Genomic DNA, 21,845 nt, shown 5'->3' on the forward strand with positions numbered 1-21,845 from the left:
CACAAACTAACACAAAACCTTTTGCCTCTTTTATTTTTACCATACTTTTATTCAGTGAACAGGTTACTTAGGAGAGTACTACCACGTGGTGAACAGCTGTACAGTATGTTGTATGATAACAAGGAGACAAAGAAATAGCAACAAAAAATATTGATGGTCACAGGGAGAAAGCATTTGTCTAAACAAGCACCAGAATAATGTAAATAAAATGTTATATGACATAACAAGACTAAGATATGTTTAAAAAAAAAAAAGTTTAAAGCTGAAATTGAGTGATAATGAAGAGATGAAAATAGCACAATCAGAACAATTCCTGAGGATATGATTACAAACACAGAATTTTGATGGGTGAGGGTTGGGTATGTCTCCCTCACAACTTACATTTTCACAGAGTCAACAAGGCATAAAAGAGATTAGAGGAATAGATGATTTGATGAGCATCTTGTTAATCTGTCTAAAATAGCAAATACTGTAGAGAAGAAATGCACTTATGCAAGGATGGCTCAGACTGTGATACTGAGGAACTGATGCATGTGGAAAGAAGAGTATAATTTTCGTTACACTGTAGGAGAGATGTAGCAATTATGACTTTAGAGAAGAAGCAGTGGACTGTTTTGCTTCTGCTGAGCTGGAGAGAAACACATGAGAGAAAGGGGACATAGCTGGGACTGATCTGTGAATCAGAGAGGCACACTTAAGAAGCAGTCAAAAAGAAGTAAATAATTTGATGGGCAACAGAGCTCTCTCTGTCTCTCTCAAAAGAAAGAATCATATCATAGAATCATCATAAAATCATAGAATGGCCTGGGTTGAAAAGGACCACAATGATCTTCGAGTTTCAGCCCCCTGCTATGTGCAGGGTCACCAACCACCAGACCAGGCAGCCCAGAGCCACATCCAGCCTGGCCTTGAATGCCTCCAGGGATGGAGCATCCACAACCTCCTTGGGCAACCTGTTCAGTGCGTCACCACCCTCTGGGTGAAAAACTTCCTCCTAATAGCTGACCTAAACCTCCTGTCTCAGTTTAAAATCATTCCCCCTTGTCCAATCACTATCCACCCTCTTAAACAGCTGTTCCCCCTCCTGTTTATATGCTCCCTTCAAGTACTGGAAGGCTGCAATGAGGTCTCCCCTCAGCCTTCTCTTCTCCAAACTAAACAAGACCAGTTCCCTCAACCTTTCCTCATAGGAGAGCTGCTCCAGCCCTCTGATCATCTTAGTGGCCCTCCTCTGGACCCGCTCCAAGAGCGCCACGTTCTTCCTGTACTGGGGGCCCCAGGCCTGGACGCAGTACTGCAGATGGGGCCTCACAAGAGCTGAGTAGAGGGGCACAATCACCTCCCTCTCCCTGCTGGCCACCCCTTTTTTAATGCAGCCCAGAACACAGTTGGCCTTTCGGGCTGCAAACGCACACTGCTGGCTCATGTCCAGCTTCTTGTCTACCAGGACTCCCAAGTCCTTCTCCACAGGGCTGTTCTCAAGGAGATCTTCCCCCAGTCTGTATAAATAAAGAGAAGAGACTTGAAAGGTGTGAAGAAGAAAAAACAGAAAGAAAGCGAAACTGCCCCAGAAGTAGGGGGGGGATCACAATTGACAAAGTCCGGAACTTCAGATCCAGATGGGATCTAAACCAATTTCATGTTAAAATTAAAATGTAATTTTATGGTAGAAGACAATATATATGTAGGTCAGGCTGAAACAAAGCAATGCTGAGTTTCTTGATTTCACAGCTTGCATATTTTTTTTATATAGGGGTTTTGGTTTCTGGAATTAAAATAGTGCTGCATAGACCTTTGCAGACCTTCTTAGAAATATTTGCAGATAGGTCTCAATCAAGTCAGAATAGTTTAAGTAACAGTGTACAATTTAACAGTGAAGTCATTTGTAAAAGGATGCACTGCCCAGGGCTTCCTTATCTGGCTGAATAAAGCCGAGAATTCTGGAGAATTCCAGTTGCTGCTGTACTTTAACCACATTCTGCTCATCTAACAAGTTTGGTGAAAAGTTGTATTATGAAGGTACATAAATGCTGTAAGTGCCTCTCTGGAAGAGAGCTCTTATCAGGAAAGTGTCACTGTGCTGCTCTGTGCTCTCCCCTACATCAGTATGAACAACCTGCTTCTATTTTCACATCTCTTTAGTAGCTATACGAACAGCGTCATAGGATTTATTGTAAATAATCAATATGTATTTTCTTTCAAGGTTAATTTTGGCATCTTCTTAAAAATTCTGAGGATGTTGATTTCCAAACTAAAAGCCCAGCAAATGAGCTTTCATGACTACAAATACAGGTATGTAATACATAACAAGAAATCCTAGTCCTTTTTATTTTCACAGTATTGGAATGTTCCCATAGTGTACTTGCAGATTACACACTTACCTACCTACAGATTACACACTTACCTACCTACAGATTACACACTTACCTACCTACCACTGCCAGTGTAAAATATATTCCGAATAAGATATATAGAAGCCAGCTGGGAAAACAGGTTCCGCAAATAATTTCTTATCTGAATGATAAAGGCACGTCATTATCCGTGTGTTGAACTCCCCAAGGTGTTTAAAATGCAGTATGAATTCTTCTCTCGGATGTCCAGAATGTATATAAAATAGCCTTGACTGCTGTGACTTCTTTTTTCTGTGATTCTGACAAAGGGCCCTCAAAAGAAGATTTTGTTCAGAAGATTTGTGGAATGTTCCTAGTTTCCTTGGACACCAGCACTTACCTTTTTTTCACAGACACAGGCACTGCCTGCAAACTTACCCAGCTTGCAGCCCCTCCATCAAGATCATTGATTAAAATGTTCAATAAAACTGGCCACGGTATGGAGCCCTGAGGAACACCACTTGTGAGTGGTTGCCAACCAGATTTAACTCTATTCACAGTGACACTTTGGGCCCAGCCATCCAGCTGGGCTAGCCATCCACTCAAACTATGAGCAGTCGGTTCCTCCAGGAGAAGGGTGTGTGGAATATCAAATGACTTGCAAAAGTCCAAGTAAACAATATCTACAGCTTTTCCCTCATGCACTAAGCAGGTCATCTTATTATAGGAGATCAGGTTAGTCAAGAAGGACCTGCTTTTCATAAACACATGCTGACAATGTCTGATCACTTGGTTGTCCTGTACATGCTATGTGATTTCCTTTACATGCTCTGCTCCATGACTTTCCCTGCACTGAGGTCAGACTGACAGGTGTGTTAATCCCCCAGTCTTCCTTCCTCTCTTCTTACAGATGGACATCACATTTGTCAATGTCTAGCCAACTGAGACCTCCCTAGTTAGCTAGGCAATCATTTCTGGAATCATTTCTATGTAGATCCATTTTCAATTTTGCACTAAGGATGTCGAGAAATACCATAATTAAACATTTTCTTTTTAAGACTGGCAAGATCTACACTTGTGCTGATTCCATTGCTGGGGATCCATGAGTTCATATTTTCCTTCATCACTGATGAACAGGTGGAAGGATTTCTAAGACATGTAAGACTTTTCATTCAGCTGACAATGAGTTCATTTCATGTAAGTACTGTTTTGCAAGTACTTTTTAGGGTTCACATATCCACCACCTATGTATGTTGCTTATCTGTAGATTCCACAGGCATATAGCATCCTTTTAAAATAGTTTACTACAGCCTGTAATGCCTTTAAATATACAGTAGAGAGTATAAAAAACACACAGTGTTCAAAACATGGTGACCTCAAAGTCCAAACAAAGGAGTCTGATGTTTTCAGAAAGAGTATATCCTGTGTTCTCTGTACATTCAGCATATGTCAAATACACCACAATGATTGTGTCATATCACATAACGAGAAAAGAAAAAAAGAAAAATAAGAGAAAATGGGCACAATACCTGGAGATACAAGGAACAGTTTCACTCAATCTTGGATAATCATACACTGACCATACAACTGACGCTGTAAGCCTGAGGTGGTCCTTCCATTTTGGGTTTTTCCAAAAGGAGTTGAACTTGGACTACGTGGCATTTGGAGTAGTTTGATGAGAAGAGATACAGACCTGAAGAGTGAAATGACAGTCAGTATAGTTAAAGCATTTTCTGTGAGGATAAGCATCTGGGTAGGAAGTAGAACTTAATATGACTATCAGGCTGATGTTCTCAGGAAAGTGTGTTGAAAACAAATGTAGCACATGAACCTTGTCAGATTCCCTGACTGGCATGAGTCATGAATCATGTGCTGCTCAGCAGCTGTGATAGAGGCACTTCCATGAATGCCTTCAGGAAAACTCAGAGAGTTTGGATATTTATTTGAGCAAAAACATACACATATCCTTCAGGAACCCACATATTTTAGGCCACCATATTTCACATATAGGCATCAGAGATATCATCCATGATGCCCTTTTAAGGGCTATAATTTGGAGCTTAAGTATAAATTAAAAACAGGTGGGTTTCTGTGATTCAACTCTGATTAGTTCAGTGAAGAGGTATCAGTTAAAAAAGTCCACTTTGGCACACCAGACCCCTGATTACCACACTTGTCTGGAAAATGGAGTCAACATTGGGGTGCAACATTGGGTGCAAGCTGGAACACAGGGGGTTCTACATAAAAATGAGAAAAAATGTCTTCATGGTGAGGCTGACAGAGCACTGGAACAGGCTACCCAGAGAGGCTGGGGGGTTTCCTTCTTTGGAGACATTAAAAACCTGCCTGGACACGTTCCTGTGTGACTGGATCTAGGTGTTCCTGCTCCAGCAGGGGGATTGGACTAGATGATCTTTCGGGGTCCCGTCCAATTCCTGACATTCTGTGATTCTGTGCTCTACAGCTAGGTCAGTTTGCTCAAAATGCCAGCCAGCCTAACCTTGGAAGTCTCCAGGAACAGGGCAGCCACCTCTCAGGGCAACCTTTGCTAGTGACTCACCTCTGTATCATAAAAAACCTTTTCCTTATATCCAATCAAAATCTCCACTCTTTTAGTTTGAGATTATTTCTTGTCTGATCACAAAAGATCCTCCTGAAGAGTATGTCCCCCTCTTCCTAATGGCCCCCCTTTAGATACTGACAGGTCACTCTCAGGTCTGCTTTGCCCCATCCCTGGAGGTGTTCAAGGCCAGATTGGATGGGACCCTGGGCAGCCTGCTCTAGTATCGAATATGGAGGTTGCTGTCTCTGCCTGTGGCACAGGGGTTGGAGCTTGATGATCCTTGAGGTCCCTTCCAATCCAAGCCATTCTATGGTTCTATGATTCTCCCTCGAGCCTTTTCTTCTCCAGGCTGCACAGCCCCAGCTCTCTCAGCCTGTCCTTGCTGGGGAGGTGTTCCATCCCTGAAATAATTTTTGTGGCCCTCCTCTGCACATGCTCTAACAGTTCCACATCTCTCCTGTACTCAGGACTCCACATCTGGACACAGTTCTCCAGGCGAAGTCACACTGGCACAGAGCAGAGGGGCAGGATCCCCTCCCTTACCCTGCTGGCTATGCTGCTTTGGATGCAGCCCATGATACGGTTGGCTTTCTGGGATGTGAGGGCACACTGCTGGCTCATGTCTACCTTGACATCCATCAGTACCCCCAGGTCCTTTTTGGCAGGGCTGTGCTCCATCCTTTCGTCCCCCAGCTTCTTCTGGTAGCGGACGTTGCCACAACCCAAGGGCAACACATTGTACTCAGATTTGTCAAACCTCCTGAGGTTCCCCCAGGCCCACTGCTCAGCCTGTCTGGGTCTCTTGTGGATAGCATCCCATCCCTAAAGTGTGTTGACTGCTCCACACAGCTTGGTGTCATCCACGAACTGTCTAAGGGTGTACTCAGTCCCACTGTTGATGTCGTTGATGAAGATGTCAAAGAGTACCAGTTGCAGTACTGACACTGGAGGGACACCACTTGTCATTGATTCCATCCAGATCATTACACTCTGGTTACATGCTCACAACCAGATCCTCATCCATCGAGCAGTCCACTCATCTGATCCATACCTTTCCAATTTGGAGAGAAGGATGTTGTGGGGTACCATGTCAGAGGTCTTACTGAAGTTCAGATAGATGTCACCAGCATCTCTTCCCTTGTCCAGTGATGCAGTTACACCATCACAGAAGGCAACCTGTTCAGGCAACCTACCTTGGTTTAACAGAAAGTCCAGAAAAGCTGCTCTTTGGGTGAGCACTTTAGGATGTGGCTGTGCATGTTGTGAGGCATTAGGTGTTTCTCCTACTTCCAATGGTTAAAAGAACATTTCTGCTTTTTGCTTCCACAGTTCCTGAATTTTGCGTTGCATTGTTGACACATGTAGAACTATACCTCATACTTCATATCTACACATATCTCTATTTAGGACTATTTTTCCTCTTAGTAATCATTTCAGTTTGACCAACAGGTGATCTATTCTGTTTTGATGACAAATAACTGCAAAAGGAAACCTCATACAAGTCCTCATGGGATGCAATTCATAATTTTTAGCAAAGATTTTAAGAAGCTTTTTAATGGAGTTGCCATATATCAGTTTCTTTGGGAAGGCAGAAGAGGTGAATCAGTTAGCAATTTAACTTTCGTGAGTAAAGAAAGATCTCTGCTGCTGTCTCCTGAAAGAACTAGGCAATTCACAATGTACCAACAATTATTCAGATGAATGAAAATGTAGTTCATTCCTGTAATACCCCTCTTGAAATGTCTGTGCATCAAACTTTTCTACTGAAAAAAATATTATCTGTCCTCATCCAAAGTTTGGCTCCATTTCCCTAAAGGATGTATACGTTCATAATAACTGCAAAGTGGCAATATGGCCTCCTAGATGTAAACTTGTAAAGTACAGAACTTGTGAAAAAAACTTACAGAGCAAAGAGAAGATTGTCAGTGTACGTACATGGGTGGAACAGATAGATGGATAGCATCTGCAGGCAAAAAATATTTTCCACCTATACAGTCAGTGGAGTGTTTTAAAGATTTTTATGCACTTGACTCCCTTTCAGTTATCCTGCCTTAGCAGTGAGTTAATATGCACTAACTTAAAGCAGTGAAGGCATATGTATAGTGCTGGTAGCTCTGCACACTTATATCTTGGGCAGCAAACCTGAAGGTGTAAAGGAAGCATGTTCCATTGTAGTGGTTAATGCTAAATATTTCAAATTCCACAGCTAGTCATTACTGAAAATGAATGGTGAATCTCACCACTCTCACCATCACTTATGCACAACTACACGTGTGTTTCATGGTAACTTTATTCTGTAGTTTAGAAAGGCTAAGGAAAGGACATATCAGTCACTGCACGGCTGTATGCATCAATCCATGTTATACAAAGTTGCTGAGGATTGATTTTTTTACATGTAGCACTCCAATTTAACTACCTTTCCAGGTAGTTTGAGGGAACTGGGGGTGTTCAGCATGGAGAAGGCTCCATGGAGACCTCACTGCGGCACTCCAGTACTTCAGGGGAGCTGATGAACAGGAAGGAGAGAGATTTTTTACATGGTCTGATAGTGATAGGACAAGAAAGAATGGTTTAAAACTAAAAGAAGGGAGATGTAGGTCGGATATTAGGAGGAAATTCATTACCTAGAGGCAGTGAGGCCACAGCACTGCTGCTGATCTGAGCGGGGGTAGAAGCCAGCCCATGGCAGGGGAGTCTGGGTGGCTGAGAGATCCCTTCCCACCATGATTCTGTTACATGATTGGTTTACCTGTTGTCCTTTACTCATGAGAGATGATACATTAAACACTCTTGCCCTGCCTTACCTTTCAGCCTTAAGAATCTCAATGCTACAACACAGCAGTGTCCAGGTCTTCCATCTTTAATAAGGTGCCCAGGAATACCTCAGGCTAGAAGTCCTTCTTGCTCAATAACTCAGTCCTTTTGCCCTCTTCTGTAGACTGAAATATGAAGGCATCAAAGCACTGTCCCTAGAATTTATTGTAATCTTTGTTTTCAATCTGTACGTATGTTCCAGTGCTCTGGTGTATGCATCAGTGCTTTGACAGTGCAATTGAGCCTCTAATGAAAAATTTCCACTTGAGAAGAAAAATGTCCAGGCAGGCAGAAAGGAATTCATGTGGAAACATCACCCTAAGAGGACTGTTTGATATGGTGTTGAAGTGTATGTTAGACATATCCTTACTTGGAGAGGTTGCAGGGACTAGATGTTATTTTAAGCAACATAATCATTTTAAATGAAATTTTTATTTAGTGGTTTGGACAAGGAAGCATGATATAAAGGACAGCTTACTCAACCCTGCCAAAAAGCAGAAACTTCGTTCTATTTACAGGAAGGTGCACGTGCTCTGCTATATGGCAAGCTTTAGAAGCAAAACTTCTTTTCAAAATACCCAGAAATCTTGGACAATGTTTATTGTAGATTCTCTTTTTTAGCCACAACATTATTTGTTAAGGGATTAGCAAAAAAGCATACAAACTGTACCCAATTACATTTGTTTAGTCTGTAAATCTTCTCAATAGTTTTAAAACTCCGTTAAACTGTTTTGTTAAAGGAAAAGAGCCACCTCTGGAATCTTCCCTGGAGGTTTTAACTCAAACATTTTCAAAAAGCACAACAAAAGCATTGCAGAAATCAGGATATAAAACAAACAGCAAACGCAAATAACCACACTGCCTTCTGATGTCATTTTACAGTGTTTCTGTGCATCGTTCTGTGCTTTAATTCACATGGGGTTGATAAACCTCCATTCAACACAGATGTGCCACCAGCATTCACAAAGCCTTCTCCTTTTCTCATGACTTTCCACTTTTCTGGCCATGCATAAGCAGCACCAAGCAGTACAGACAGCCCCTATTTCTGCTTGTGAGTTTCCATGGCATTTCTATCCAGTGAGAGAACAATCCTCAAATGAAGAATTCTGCAAAAAAAGCTCTTTTGTCATATATAGTTTGCATAAAAGCTGCTTTTTTAAGCCACTGAGCTTGTACTTAATCAACATAAACTCTCTGTGGAACAGTATTCAGACTTATTTTTTCATAATTCAGATGCAGATAATCATTTAAAAGTTACACTGACAAAGTCAGAAGCACTTAGATCTTGTAACCACTATCCAGATGAAGCATGAAACATTGTAGAATTAAAATATACAGAAAAAGCAATTGCAATTGGTTTTTCTCCTGCCCTTACACCCACTGGCGTGGCAGAGAGGGGGTTTTCTTTATACTTACTGAACACATGCTTAGGGAATTATTGTTTCTAACTTTTTCAGGATTGTTAGTAAATTAGGTTCAAACTGCTATTGGTCAATTGTAGATATAATATAAATATTGAAGCTGATGTGAATTTCATTGTAAATGTGAGAAAAACAGAAATATTTATGGGGAAAAAAAAAAAGGTATGAATGTGAAAAAGGATGATATCAACTGTATTCCATATTAAATATTGAGCCTCTGACATGCATTTCAGGTTGTTTTACCATGTCTAGGAACGGGAATTGTAGTATAAAAGTGATAGCCTGAAAAAAAGAACTATGTGGTAGTAAAATACAGATTAAACATAAGATCAGATAGGGTTGTAGAGCCTCCATTCTTCAGCATCTGCATCAAAACACCTACAAAGGTGCCCTACATTTGCTAAGGCATCACATAAAAATAAATTGATGAGTACTTCAGTGATAAATTAAGACAGGTGTGACTAGTTTCCATTCTGAAAATTAGATAGCACTGCATGTTTGTATGGCTTTAATACTGATGCCATCTCTACACTAAACTTCAGGTATCTAACTTTTTGTTCTTATTGTTTGTCTCCTACAGGGTTTTTTTGTAGCAGTTTTATATTGCTTTGCAAACGGAGAGGTAAGAGACGATGATATAAGTTTTCAGTTGATTAATTAAATATCTTAGTGACACCAGCAAGGATGAAAACACTGACTAGCTCTGGTTACTGGAGAGCATACTTAAATCTTTTAAAACTTATGTCATTGTTTTGTATAAACAAAGCAAGACTTCTCATATTCAAATGGATTCAAATGCAAACTATTTTCATTTAAGCTTGTGTTAATATATGGCACTGTGAAGGTATAGATACCCTACGATGTGAAATATCACTGACTGCTTATGGTCAGCCCCTTGAACCCCACTCCTTTACATAGATATCCCAGATTTCATCCTTGGCCACGCTAAACCCCTGCTTTACTTTCCCCTGCAGTCTAAGCGAAGCTGCAAACTCTGGCATGCTTACATGAAAAAAAGCAACAAGTTGAAAAACCAGCTTCATGTGTGCACTGCAAGGAACATCTCTAAATTTGAGGTGAAGGCAGTTCTTGACTGGAGGTTGTTTTCCACTAAGCCTCAAGGGTCAGTTTGGGGGTTTTCTTTGCTCCATGCCAGAACTGAGTCAGATCATTAATTGTTGTTGTGCAAGGAGGTGCCAGCAGAGAAATCACAGAACAACTCACAAGGGACCTCGAGAGAACCCCAGTCCAATCTCTTGTTCAGTGCATTGTGAAGATGGAATTCAGAGAAGGTCGCTCATGGTTTTGTCCAGCAGGGCTTTGAAAAATACAAGTGCAGGGGTTCTGCCACCCCTCCTGTCCTCTGCTCAAGTCTTCCCTGCTTTCAGGAGGAACCATCTTTTTGGTAGCTCCAGGTAGAACTCCTATTTCAATTTATGACTACTATCTCCCATGTCCCTGTAAAACCCCTCAGTAGAGTACCTAGCTCCAAATCCTTCATGATCTCCTCATAGGCTACATTCAGGCCTCCACTGAAGCCTTTCTCCTCTGCAGAATGAACAAGCCCTACTCCTGCAGCCTCTCCGCAAAGTGCAAGCGCTCCAACACTGTTCTCTACTGAAAAGTCCAAGCTTATCACCATATTTGTTACATTGAGGGGCCCAATATCAGATACAGCATTCACACTGAGTAAAGGAGTATAACCACTTTATCTCCTGGTTCTGCTCTGCAGCCCAGTGTACTGGAGGCCTTCATCGCTGCCACAGCTGCATGCAGTTTTGGCATGACCACACCAGCTCATTACAGGCTGCCTCCGGAAATGAGGCTTGTGTAGGCTGAGGAATTCATGTCACAATTTTAAATATTTTCTAAGTTGAAGCTTGCTGTTTATACCTCCCTTATAGTCAGCCTGGGTGCAGATCTCCACTATTTGCAGTAAGTGCTTATCCAGCACAGACAGCTGATGTGGTATACACTATACTTCTACTGTGTATACTGTGGTATACTGACACTTGTGCATGACTGAACAGCTTTTTAAAGGCAAAAAATTAGATGAGCTGTATAGAAAATGTAGAGCATACACTCCTAATATTTAACCAAGAAACATGAAACAACTTCCAAATTGCTGTCAGAGACCTGGTGCTCATCTGCAGCACAGGAGAACTTGTCCAGCATTTATGAAGGGCACAGAACTACTAGCAACTCTCATCATCAGTTAAAAGTTGTTCTTTTGGGCTTTTTGCTCCCATCTGAGCTGAGCTCTCAGGCCAAACATTATGACGGTTGAAGCGGGGCCTGCTCCTCTGCATGGGCTCCGAGGCCTGATCTCCATCTGCAAAGCTGAGCCAGGGTCGGGGCAGGGAAAAACAGGACACTGAGTGCTGGGGATTTAAGACAGGCTGCCAAATTAAAAAAATTCAGCAAAACAAACCTGATCTCCAAGCATAACATCTGGAAAAGCCACGAAGTCCTCATTTCCACGGCCCTTGGGGTTTTCCTCCACTTCATCAGGCTGTAAACATGGAACACACTTGAGCTTTCCCCTCATATGGATCAGGGTCATAATACATCAAATTACAGAGAGGGATTCAGGCACTGGAAAAACTTTCCTGAGTTTGAGTGAAGAGGGTGGGAGCCTGAAGGCTCCCTTAGCAAACAAGCCCATTTCTGCACAAGTACCATCATAGCTGCAAGGTGACACCAAAGGGTCAAGAAACTCAGCACTTCTGCAGTCCCTCTCCTTTATTAGCTGATATGTGGATGAGTGCACTGCTGGGCTGGCACAAGACATCACCTGTTTTCCCCTTCACCCAGGTAAAAGCCGAACTCCACAAGCAGTGGTCCCGCTTCCTGCTGGCAGAACCCTTTGGTCGTAAACTCTGCTTTCTTGGGCAAAACATCAAATACCTCAGGAAATGTTCACAGAAGGAGAAAAAACAACACTTGAGCAGCAACCACTTGTGCCTGGAGGTGAGTGAGCCCTGGGACATGAAGCTCCAGCAGGTGCTGGCAAAGCAGAGGGCAGTTCCATGCACAGAGCTGGGCCATGCGCTTCCATCTCGTCTGCGGGCAAGTGTGTCAGACAGCAGTGAAGGAGAAGTGACCACTGGAGAGACAACTGAGGAGGTAGTCTTTGAAGAAAGTGAGATCTAGAAAGAAGTCCACTAGGATAGCACCTTCCAACAGCCACAGTATTTCAAAAGATCCTCTTCTTTTATCTCCAGGCTGTACAGATCTCTGTTATGTGCAATGCAGAGAAAAAGCAGTCCTACTTCCTGCCAGCCTCAGCTGTCCCACCTCAACTGCCTGGGAAAAATCTGAATGTTCCTAACCTGTGTGGCTGGGGAGGAAGAGGTTCATCAAAAAATCCTTTGGGTTGACCAATAGAGATAATAACATGCTGAAAGGGATGTACACAAACAACTAGTTCCAGGTTAACCCAGATGCATTTTATTTAAGCAATATGACATATAAAAAGGCTTGGAATGAAGTGAATTTTGGCTTGAATGCTTAAGCTTCTTCCCTTATTGTCTAGTGCTGGAACTGTCTATATGAAGTGACAGATCAAAAAGTACTTGTTCTTTTTTAAATGCCCAAATGAAACATTTTGACAGAAGTGTTTATTTTTGTTTTCACTATTTTTCGGTGCAAACCACACATTCTGATACATCTGCACGTTACCCTACCTGTCCCGAAGACATGCGTTATGACTGGCCTAAATAACAAAACAGATCAGTGGGAAGTGCTGCTTCTACCTTCCCCCTAAGGTACCCAGCATGGATAATGGTTATCTGATTGTGTCTGCATCGAAAGATAATTGTAAAATTTATCCACTAGCATTTAAAGAGTTGTGATGAAATTTCCATTGTCATACACAGCTCACCTGAAGACCTGAGGAATTCAGGTTTGTTAATATCTATCTGATGAGCCAGCCTGCAAACTTGCCAACACAAGCCATGTGGCATACTGAAAGGAGAAAGAAAAAGGAAAAAATAAGGTTTAGCAAATAAGATTTATCTATAAATCTATACTCTAGGCACACGCACTGTAATTACCGAGCCAGCAGCAAGTTACATAGCATTTGTCATGATTATCTCCTGTACTTTGCTGGCAAACACTCTAAGTGTTTGCAAATGTAAAAAAACACAGCAGATGTCCCCTAAGGAAAGTTCATTATCTCCTGTACTTTGCTGGCAAACACTCTAAGTGTTTGCAAGTGTAAAAAAACACAGCAGATGTCCCCTAAGGAAAGTTCAGATCTGCCAATGGGCTCTGTTCTCCCATCTTTCCTTCCCACCAGGTGCCAACACTGCAGCTACTCTCCTGGCTTTCCCTGCCCCTGCATCTCCCCACAGTGCTGCTCTGTCCCCAGACCTCTGCTGACACCTTTAGAAATGGCACGTCTTGGAGAGAAGTTGCCTGTATCTTCTATCTGTTGTTTGAGCAGATTCAGTTCACATAGGTTATAAAACTTACCAGTGTCACCTGCTGTGATATACTGCTTTCGTGCAGAGGTCAGATAAGTTCACTGACAAGTGCCGGACAAAGAACACTTTTGAACTATCCAATTTCTGGTAGTTTTCAAAAAAGTAATTCTTTTATAGTTTTATCAAAGTTAAAAATTTAGTCTCTTTGGTATATGTAGATAACATATTATCAAAAAGTATATATTTGATCAGTATGAAAGTATATTCTCAGTTTTTAAGGGCTTTTTTCCTAGAATGTCTGTTTTGCTTATAGCATTTTAATGCAATGGATTACAGGCACCTGACACTACATATCTGCTTCTCAAATTCTCTCAAATTTAAAGATTGACTTCTTCCAGAGATATTGTTTGTGCTATTAAAAAGCCTTCAGCAGTTTAGAATGCATTCTACACAGGTGCTAAAAATGTGAACTCTGTAAGAAATGTATTGTATCTCAGTAAAGTACCTTTTTTTTTTGTTTCCATTTCAAATCTTCACAAATCCTCTACTGTGCTAAGCGTCAAGGTGGTTTGGAGTACGTTCATAGTCAGTCTCCAAGCCGCACAGAATAGCTGCAAGATGCAGCTGCTTGTAAGCCATGTCATTGCAGTTATCTTCAGGAAATTAAATGGGAGCTGCCACACCATCAGGCTAGATCTGTCGGCTCAGCTTCTTCTTGTGTCATGTTCATCACATTCAGTGGTTATTTTCTCCCCACACAACTAAATTCCTGTCAGTATTTAAAAGGGGATTATAAACAGGAGGTGAACCAACTTTTTACATGGGTAGACAGTGATAGGACAAGGGGGAATGGCATTAAGCTCTAGGAAGGAAGGTTTAGGTTGGATGTCAATGGGAAGTTCTTCACAGGGAGAGTGGTGAGGTGCTGGAACAGGCTGTCCAGAGAGGCTGTGGATGCTCCATCCCTGGAGGTATTCAAGGTGAGGTTGAATGGGGCCCTGGGCAGCATGGTCTGGTACCAGATTTGGAGGTTGGTGGCCCTGCCTGCAGCAGGGGGTTGGAATTTGATGATACTTGGGTCCTTTCAACCCAAGCCATTCTGTGATTCTAAAACTTGCTGTTTTACCCCATTCAGTTTTCTTTACCTCCTCTGGAGGCAGCACTGATTTTAAGCCCAGCTGAATATGCAGACAGCAGCAAGCAGCAGCCTCGGGCTGCTCCCCGTCCCTTCAGGACTGCCCTCCTCTTGCATAGCTGAGTCTCTCTGGGGCTGACTGAGATTCATGTGTACACAACAATCCTTTTAAACTCCTGTTTGATTTTACAGTGTTCCACATAATTCCATTCCTCACAGCAAGGTTCTTTCCCTGCCTGGAGAACCATATCGTTGCCAAAGATGAGGCATGACTTGCAGGGATTGTGCAATCCAACTTTGTCTGGCCCTAACCACAGGCACCACGTGGACTGTATCAGCGGCAGAGATGAAGCAGGCTGCCAGAGTGATGCTGGCTTCTTTCTTCCCTTTCACTTCTCACATCCAGTTGCTCCTTCCTCTCCTCTGTGCTTCAGGGCTGGTTCTTAGGTTTCTCTGTATAGCGCTTTGGGATTGCAGTCTCATTTGCAGCAGTTCTCTCTTCAGGAAGACAGTGAAGCTTAGCAAAGGAGGAGCTGAATGCTGCCTAGTGGAGCTAAAGAAAACAAGAAGACAATTTCTCCAGGGCTTATTCTTCACATTTTCCCTGCCTCCTTTGTTTTGCATCCCCATCTCTTGCAGATAGCCAGAGCTTAGGGGTGAGAAAAGCAAAAGGCATTTGTATGTACAGTTGTCAATATGTGGTTTAAGCACACTTGTGTGTGAATTCACAGTGAGCAGAGTACTGGGTCTCAGTATGTTTGCATTTTACAGATGATGACTTCTACCTCAAGCTTTGAAAAATTCATGTCAGCTCTCTGTTCTTCAGTTTGCCCTGTGTGGAACAGAGGTAACCATGATGACTGGTTGTTCATAGCAAGGGAATAATGGGGTTATCACTGCTTTCTATTACTCCAATCCATAGTGTCAGAGATTCACACAAGAAGTGTAAATGTACAAAGACAGGCTAAAACATAGCACTTTTGTTTATTTAAGTTTGCTCTATATCTTCTTGTTTCCAGGCCAATCCTCTTCTGGGTGTCTTGATACAATTGTAGTAGCAGTCTTCTAGTGGCATCCTTGAAGACAGAAGGGGAAAGTATGCTGATAACTGTTTAGGATTAGCAGCTATGAGGGGCAGTAAGGCAGCAGTAAAGGCAGAGCACGAGTACTCTAATCTGTGCCTTATAAACACTAAAACTTTAAGCTTTGAGAATTTGTGAACACAGACAAGAATCTGAGAAAGAGATTCCTCTGTGGCTCAAAAATGGCTGTATGCTCTGAGTAGAGCAAAGCAGGACCTTTAGCTCTGTTCACTTCTCCAGCTATGCAGAATGGGAAGGAGAACTGAAAAGTTGCCCAGCCTAAAAAGTTTTCCCTCATTTTCACATTTGAGTGTCACTGGACTCAAAGCTCCACAATAGATGAGGTCACAAAGAGTAACTGCCTTAATTTTCTTCTTAATCAATACAATAAATTGCACTGTAATTGCTTTGATATTTGCACAGCGGGAGATGTTGCATTCTACCTCCCACTCTTCTACAGTCCAAGAAGTCATGTGCCAGATGTCAGCCTCCATGTATGAAGTTTATAGAACGCTATCTTTCACTCCTACCCAACCTCCCATCACCTGCACCAGCAGTGACATGGAGCTGCTGAGCTTCCTGGGGCTCAGCACCAACAGAACTGTCCTGGAGGGTTCCCATCAGCCGACCTTGGAATCCTGAGTTGTCACACTAGCAGACAGCTGCTCTGCACTGCATGGCTACTCCAGCAAAACCTTCATGGGTCTTGCCAGGGGGAAGGTTTAGAGGGCTCCTACCCCCAGCAACTTTTGTTGCTGCCTTGCAGCACCACTCATCTTCCAGACAGCAGCTGAGAGGTTCCCCCTGCAGCCCTGGAGTGCTCTTGGCTTTTTAATCCCTTGTTATTCTTCTGGAATGTGCTAAGGGGAACTTGGAGATATATTAGATGTGGAAATCCCCTGCAGTCAGGGCATTCAGGAGAGCATACTGGGGCTGCCCCTCTGGCTTTGCACAAGGTGGGGGTGGGGATGTGGCCCTGCTAGGGCTAGAGTGGGAGCGAGAAAAGCAGCAGGTAAGACTGAAGAAGTGCTGGAAATGAAGAAAGTGAATTTGTGGAGGGGATTTATGGGATTGAGTTCTCCAGGAACAGCGGATGTATGATAAGAAAGATTGTGTTCAGACGGTAAGGGTGCAGGAGTGGAGAGGGGGAGGTGGCAGCTGAGGTAATTTGGGGACTAATTGTATTAGCAATTCAAGGAAGAGTGGAGGAGGCTGGATGGGAAGATGGCACTGGATGAAAAATGCTTTGAAAAGCAAATGACTGGGGCAGGCAGGGAAGAATACGGCAGTGAGCCATCAGATTGTGGGCAGACTACAGGAGGCAAATAGCAGTCTCCTTCATACCAGCATTGTGACAACAAATTAACCTGGACAGTTGCAGGCGACATCACTGTGCTTTGCAGCTGTTTTCTTCAAAATGCCACGGGAATTTTCTGTGAATTCAGAAATCAACTCATGGGAGAAAACATTTGGAAGAGGAAGAATCAAAATGCATTTCAGTATAAAGCTTTCGTCTCACACCCTTCCCTGAGAAACCAGTACTTTCTGATCACTGTCCAAGCCAAGATACTGGGTTGTTTAGTTTTGGCCTAGTATAAATTTTTATTTTATTTACTTTCACCTTAAATGAATCACAATCCAGCATCATTTCCCCCTTTATATATGTTTGCCAGAAAGTGAAGGGGCAGTAAAAAGCGTTCCTGAAGCCTGAACTTGTAAGCAAAGGATCACTGCAGCCACACTGCAGAGGTTAGCTTAAATATAGGTAAGTAGCTGATTCAGGAAGAGCATTCTCATCTCTTGCAGAGGACAGAAGCAAATGACAGAGTCGTAAAGCATTTGCTAAGTCTACAAAAAATCACAGGTCTGTAAATATGCCGACTGTAATTTATGCTGTAGCTGTGGGAGACGGACCGTCCGCTTTTCTGCATTATAAAACAGGAAGTCAAATTAAATCAGAGCCAGAAGTTCTCATCTACCTTCAGGGACCTGAAGGGAAAAAAGAACATAAACAGAGCATGCGGTGTATCCAGCAAATCTGAACTGTTTGTCTCTACAATAAATACTTCACAAGTGCATGTTTGTAATTTTTTCCTTTATTTGTATAAGGGCTGAGACAGTAATTTAGACAAGAAAGATTCTTTGAGTAAGAAATGTGACATTAGTATGTCCATGGTTTGACTCCAGATAGAAGAACCTGACTCCCAAAACTTCATTCATGTGTGGTCATATTCAGTGTAAGGTCTACAAACAGCCCTCCCTGGGCCATTGTGTCTTGACCTTTTAGTTTCAGAAACTGCAATAGTATTTAATGAAACCATGCAAGAGCAATGATAGTTGGCACCTGTATAGCAAACCTGGAAAGAATATTAGAGCTGTGTTAAACCATTTACATTAATTTTGCACGTTTTGCTTTTAAGGGACTTATGAAGGGCATGTGTCAGTAAAACCTCACGAACACCTTCAGTCTGTTTTGCCTATAGAGGAAGTTTTCTGTTCTTCATTTGACTATCAGCATTAGTAATGACTGGTCCTGTTCTACAATCTTGTACGAATTCCTCCACAAGCACTGCAAATCACTGTGGGCATCTCTGCCTGTCTGCAAGCTGATTTGTTTCTCTGTCCATTGTAAGCTCTGCAGAACAGAGTTGTCTCCTCTTGTACTTATCCAGTGACCAACAGGTGGATGAAAACAGGTGAATCCTGGGAGACTGACTTCTTATACAGTCTGACAGTGATAGAACAAGTTTTAAACTAAAGGAGGAGAGATTAATGTTGGATGTGTGGACGAAAATCTTTACTCAGAGGTGCTGAGGCCCTGGCACTGCTGCTCAGAGAGCTGTGGGTGCCCCATCCCTGGAGGTGCCCAAGGCCATGGATGGGCCCTGGGCAGCCCGACGTGGAGGGGCAGCCAGCCCATGGCAGGGGCAGTATGGGGGCTCTGAGATCCCTTCCAACCCAACCATGCTGTGACTGGCTTTTGTCATCCACCCAGCAGCAAAGGTGTTGGGTGTGTTGATGTTTCCAAGAGTGTAGCTCTCTGTGGTACAAAGGTTGATTATCCCTTCTCCCAAGATGCAAGCTATGCCCTACCCCTTCAGAAAATACTCATGTTGTTCCACCACTGCTCTGCCCTGGGAGACTTTAGCTGATGTACCTCTGCATGAAAAAAAAAATAAAAAAAATCAGGATTTGGAGATTAAGGCAGAGCTGCTGTACTGGAAATACGGTATGCAATGCAGCTGCCAGTGTGATGTTGCCCTGTGCTGACCATATCACACATCAAGGTCATACAGAAAAGGATGCAGTTAGAAAAGTCCCCTCCTCTTTCCTTTTTCCATTCCAAGTCAGGATACACAGCAAGACTATAAATTCTGGCAAAGAACAAGGATGAGTCAATATGACAACACCACCAGATATTAACGAGCAGGCAGCTGACACATGCAGTTAAGATGTGTGGCTTGTTGTGCTTCCAGCCCTGTGTCTCTGCATGTTCCGTCATCACCAGTCCTGATGATAGAGCTGGTGATCTCTGCACAGCTACAGCTTCCTCAGTTTGAATCACAGTAAGGCAAAAAGAGACACACTGACATCCAGTGTAAGAGACGGAAACATGCACTTCAAAAACCAAAACCTGCAATTTTAGAGGCAGAGATGGTACAGAACTGTGAGGGAGAGCCAAAGGGCCCCCCCCCTCAGGTATTCCTGGAGTTCCCCTCGGGGAGCAAGCTGCTTGTAGGGAATTCTGTGGGAAACCTATGCTGGGCACACCACATCCTATCATTTAAAAATAAAAACCCAGCAACAGTTTCCTCCATGTTCACAAGAATTCTCAGAGTTGTGTTGGGTCTTTTTTCTGTCAGTGGGACCAGTGGTCAGTGTCTGGACCATATGCCCAGACACAGCAGCACAGAAAACATGTTGTTCTTAAGTTGCCTCACAATTAAACTGCTCTGAAATTCTGCCTTCAGTAAGACTGAATCCGCAGGGACACAGGAACCATGCACAAACAGAATGAAGGTTATGTGAAGAGCAGCACCCAGAGCAGGACCTGGCTCAAGCCTCTGGAGTGTGTGCAGCTCTGATTTCAATCTAAATATTTACAAATACTAAGTAGTTATCTGGCGAGTTCAAGATTGTATTGCTGATAAGAGAAACAGCAAAACATGTAAACTGAACTGTTGGGATTTTATTTACAATTAGCAGGAACTTCTGAAGCATTAGATAACAGTTTGAGGTATAAAGTATGCATTAGTTCGTTAGTGGTTGCCGAGCCTCTCTCCATCATATTTGAGAAGTCATGGCTGTCAGGCGAGGTCCCAGATGACTGGAGGAAGGGTTACATCACTCCCATTTACAAGAAAGGGAGCAAGGAGGACCTGGGGAACTACAGGCCGGTGAGTCTCACCTCTGTGCCTGGGAAGATCATGGAACAGATCCTCCTGGATGACATGCTCGATCACATGAGGAATGAGCGTGTGATCCAAGACAGCCAGCACGGCTTCACCAGGGGAAGGACATGCTTAACCAATCTTGTGGCCTTCTATGATGGAGTGACGGCGTTGATGGATGAGGGGAAGGCGACCGATGTCATTTACCTGGACTTGACCAAGGCCTTTGACATGGTCCCCCACCACATCCTTATCTCCAAATTGGAGGGATGTGGATTTGATGGGTGGACCACTCGTTGGATAAGAAATTGGTTGGCTGCAGACAGAGGGTGATGATCAATGGTTCTATGTCCAGGTGGAGGCCAGTAATGAGCAGAGTCCCCCAGGGGTCTGTCTTGGGACCGGTGCTCTTTAACATCTTTATCAATGACATCGATGATGGAATCGAGTGCACCCTCAGCAAATTTGCTGACGACACCACGCTGAGTGGTGCGGTTGACACGGAAGAAGGAAGGGATGCCGTTCAGACCTTGACAGACTTGAAAGGTGGGCCCAGGTGAACCTAATGAGGTTCAACACAGCAAAGTGCAGGGTTTTGCACTTGGGCTGGAGGAACCCCAGGCATCTATACAGACTGGAAGGAGCAGTCCTTGAGAGCAGCTCTGCAGAGAAGGACCTGGGGGTCCTGATGGATGACAAACTTAACATGAGCCAGCAGTGTGCTCTTGCAGCTCGGAAAGCAAATGGTATCCTGGGCTCCATCCTGAGAGGGGTGGCCAGCAGGGACAGGGAGGTGATTGTCTCTCTCTACTCTGCTCTTGTGAGGCCCCATCTGGACTACTGTGTCCAGGTATGGAGCCCCCAGTACAAGAAAGACAGAGAGCTGTTGGAGAGGGTCCAGAGGAGGGCCACGAAGATGATCAGGGGGCTGGAGCACCTCCCCTACGAGGACAGGCTGGGGGAGCTGGGCTTATTCAGCCTGGAGAAGAGAAGGCTGCGGGGTGACCTCATTGCAGCCTTTCAGTACCTGAAGGGAGCAGGGGGGTTGGAGATTCATGATCCTTGAGGTCCCTTCCAACCCAGGCCATTCTGTGATTCCCTTCACCAATGTCCCTCCAGCTTTCTTTCTGCTTCTGAGGAATGTGAGAGGGTCAAAGGCTGGGTGTGAAACCCAGACTGATTTTTTTTAAATTACTGCCTTGGTTGCAAAATACCAGCCTAGGTGTTCTTGTGCACAATGGTGCAAAAAATTCTGCCCTTCACATCTAAGTGTCATAGACATAGGATGGCTGATCCTGGTCCTGCAGCATCTCTAAGAGCACCACACCAGCACAGCAAATACATTATTTCCTCACCTCTGTTTTCAAAGTTCTATCATAGTCCTCCACACTTGAAAACACTCTCTGCTGATAAGGTGCAATGAAATCCATTGTATCATGAAGAGAACTGCTAAGTATGTACTGCTTTGAAAACCAAGGATCATTTGGAACTTCCTCAGTGTCATAACTGTCTCTTCTCAGTGCAGAGAACTCTGCAACTACTTTCCACATCCATTAAGAAATTTCCTTCACTAGCAATTCCTGCATTCCTTTCACAAGCATATCATATAGCCGCAGGGCAGCATTCTGCAGGTGGGTGAAGAAAATAACTTTTCACATGAGTTCAACACTGGAAGAGATCTT

At 43.4% G+C, this 21,845-nt stretch overlaps 1 protein-coding gene across 5 annotated transcripts in view; it reads left to right on the forward strand.

Annotated features, from left to right (window-relative positions):
• Nucleotides 1-19,912, forward strand: part of GLP2R (glucagon-like peptide 2 receptor) — a 43,718-nt gene extending 23,806 nt beyond the window's left edge. For 2 of the 5 annotated variants that reach the window (XM_040649525.2, XM_040649524.2), the window contains 5 exons: nt 2,204-2,292; nt 3,389-3,527; nt 9,709-9,750; nt 11,943-12,254; nt 12,353-17,850. In XM_040649525.2, coding sequence (XP_040505459.1) covers nt 2,204-2,292; nt 3,389-3,527; nt 9,709-9,750; nt 11,943-12,254; nt 12,353-12,508 — 738 coding nt within the window. In that variant the 3' untranslated portion in view covers nt 12,509-17,850. 5 annotated transcript variants of the gene reach the window in all.
• Nucleotides 19,913-21,845: the final 1,933 nt, after the last annotated feature.

The sequence above is a fragment of the Gallus gallus genome, chromosome 18, assembly GCF_016699485.2.
Source record: "Gallus gallus isolate bGalGal1 chromosome 18, bGalGal1.mat.broiler.GRCg7b, whole genome shotgun sequence".
Taxonomy (NCBI): domain Eukaryota; kingdom Metazoa; phylum Chordata; class Aves; order Galliformes; family Phasianidae; genus Gallus; species Gallus gallus.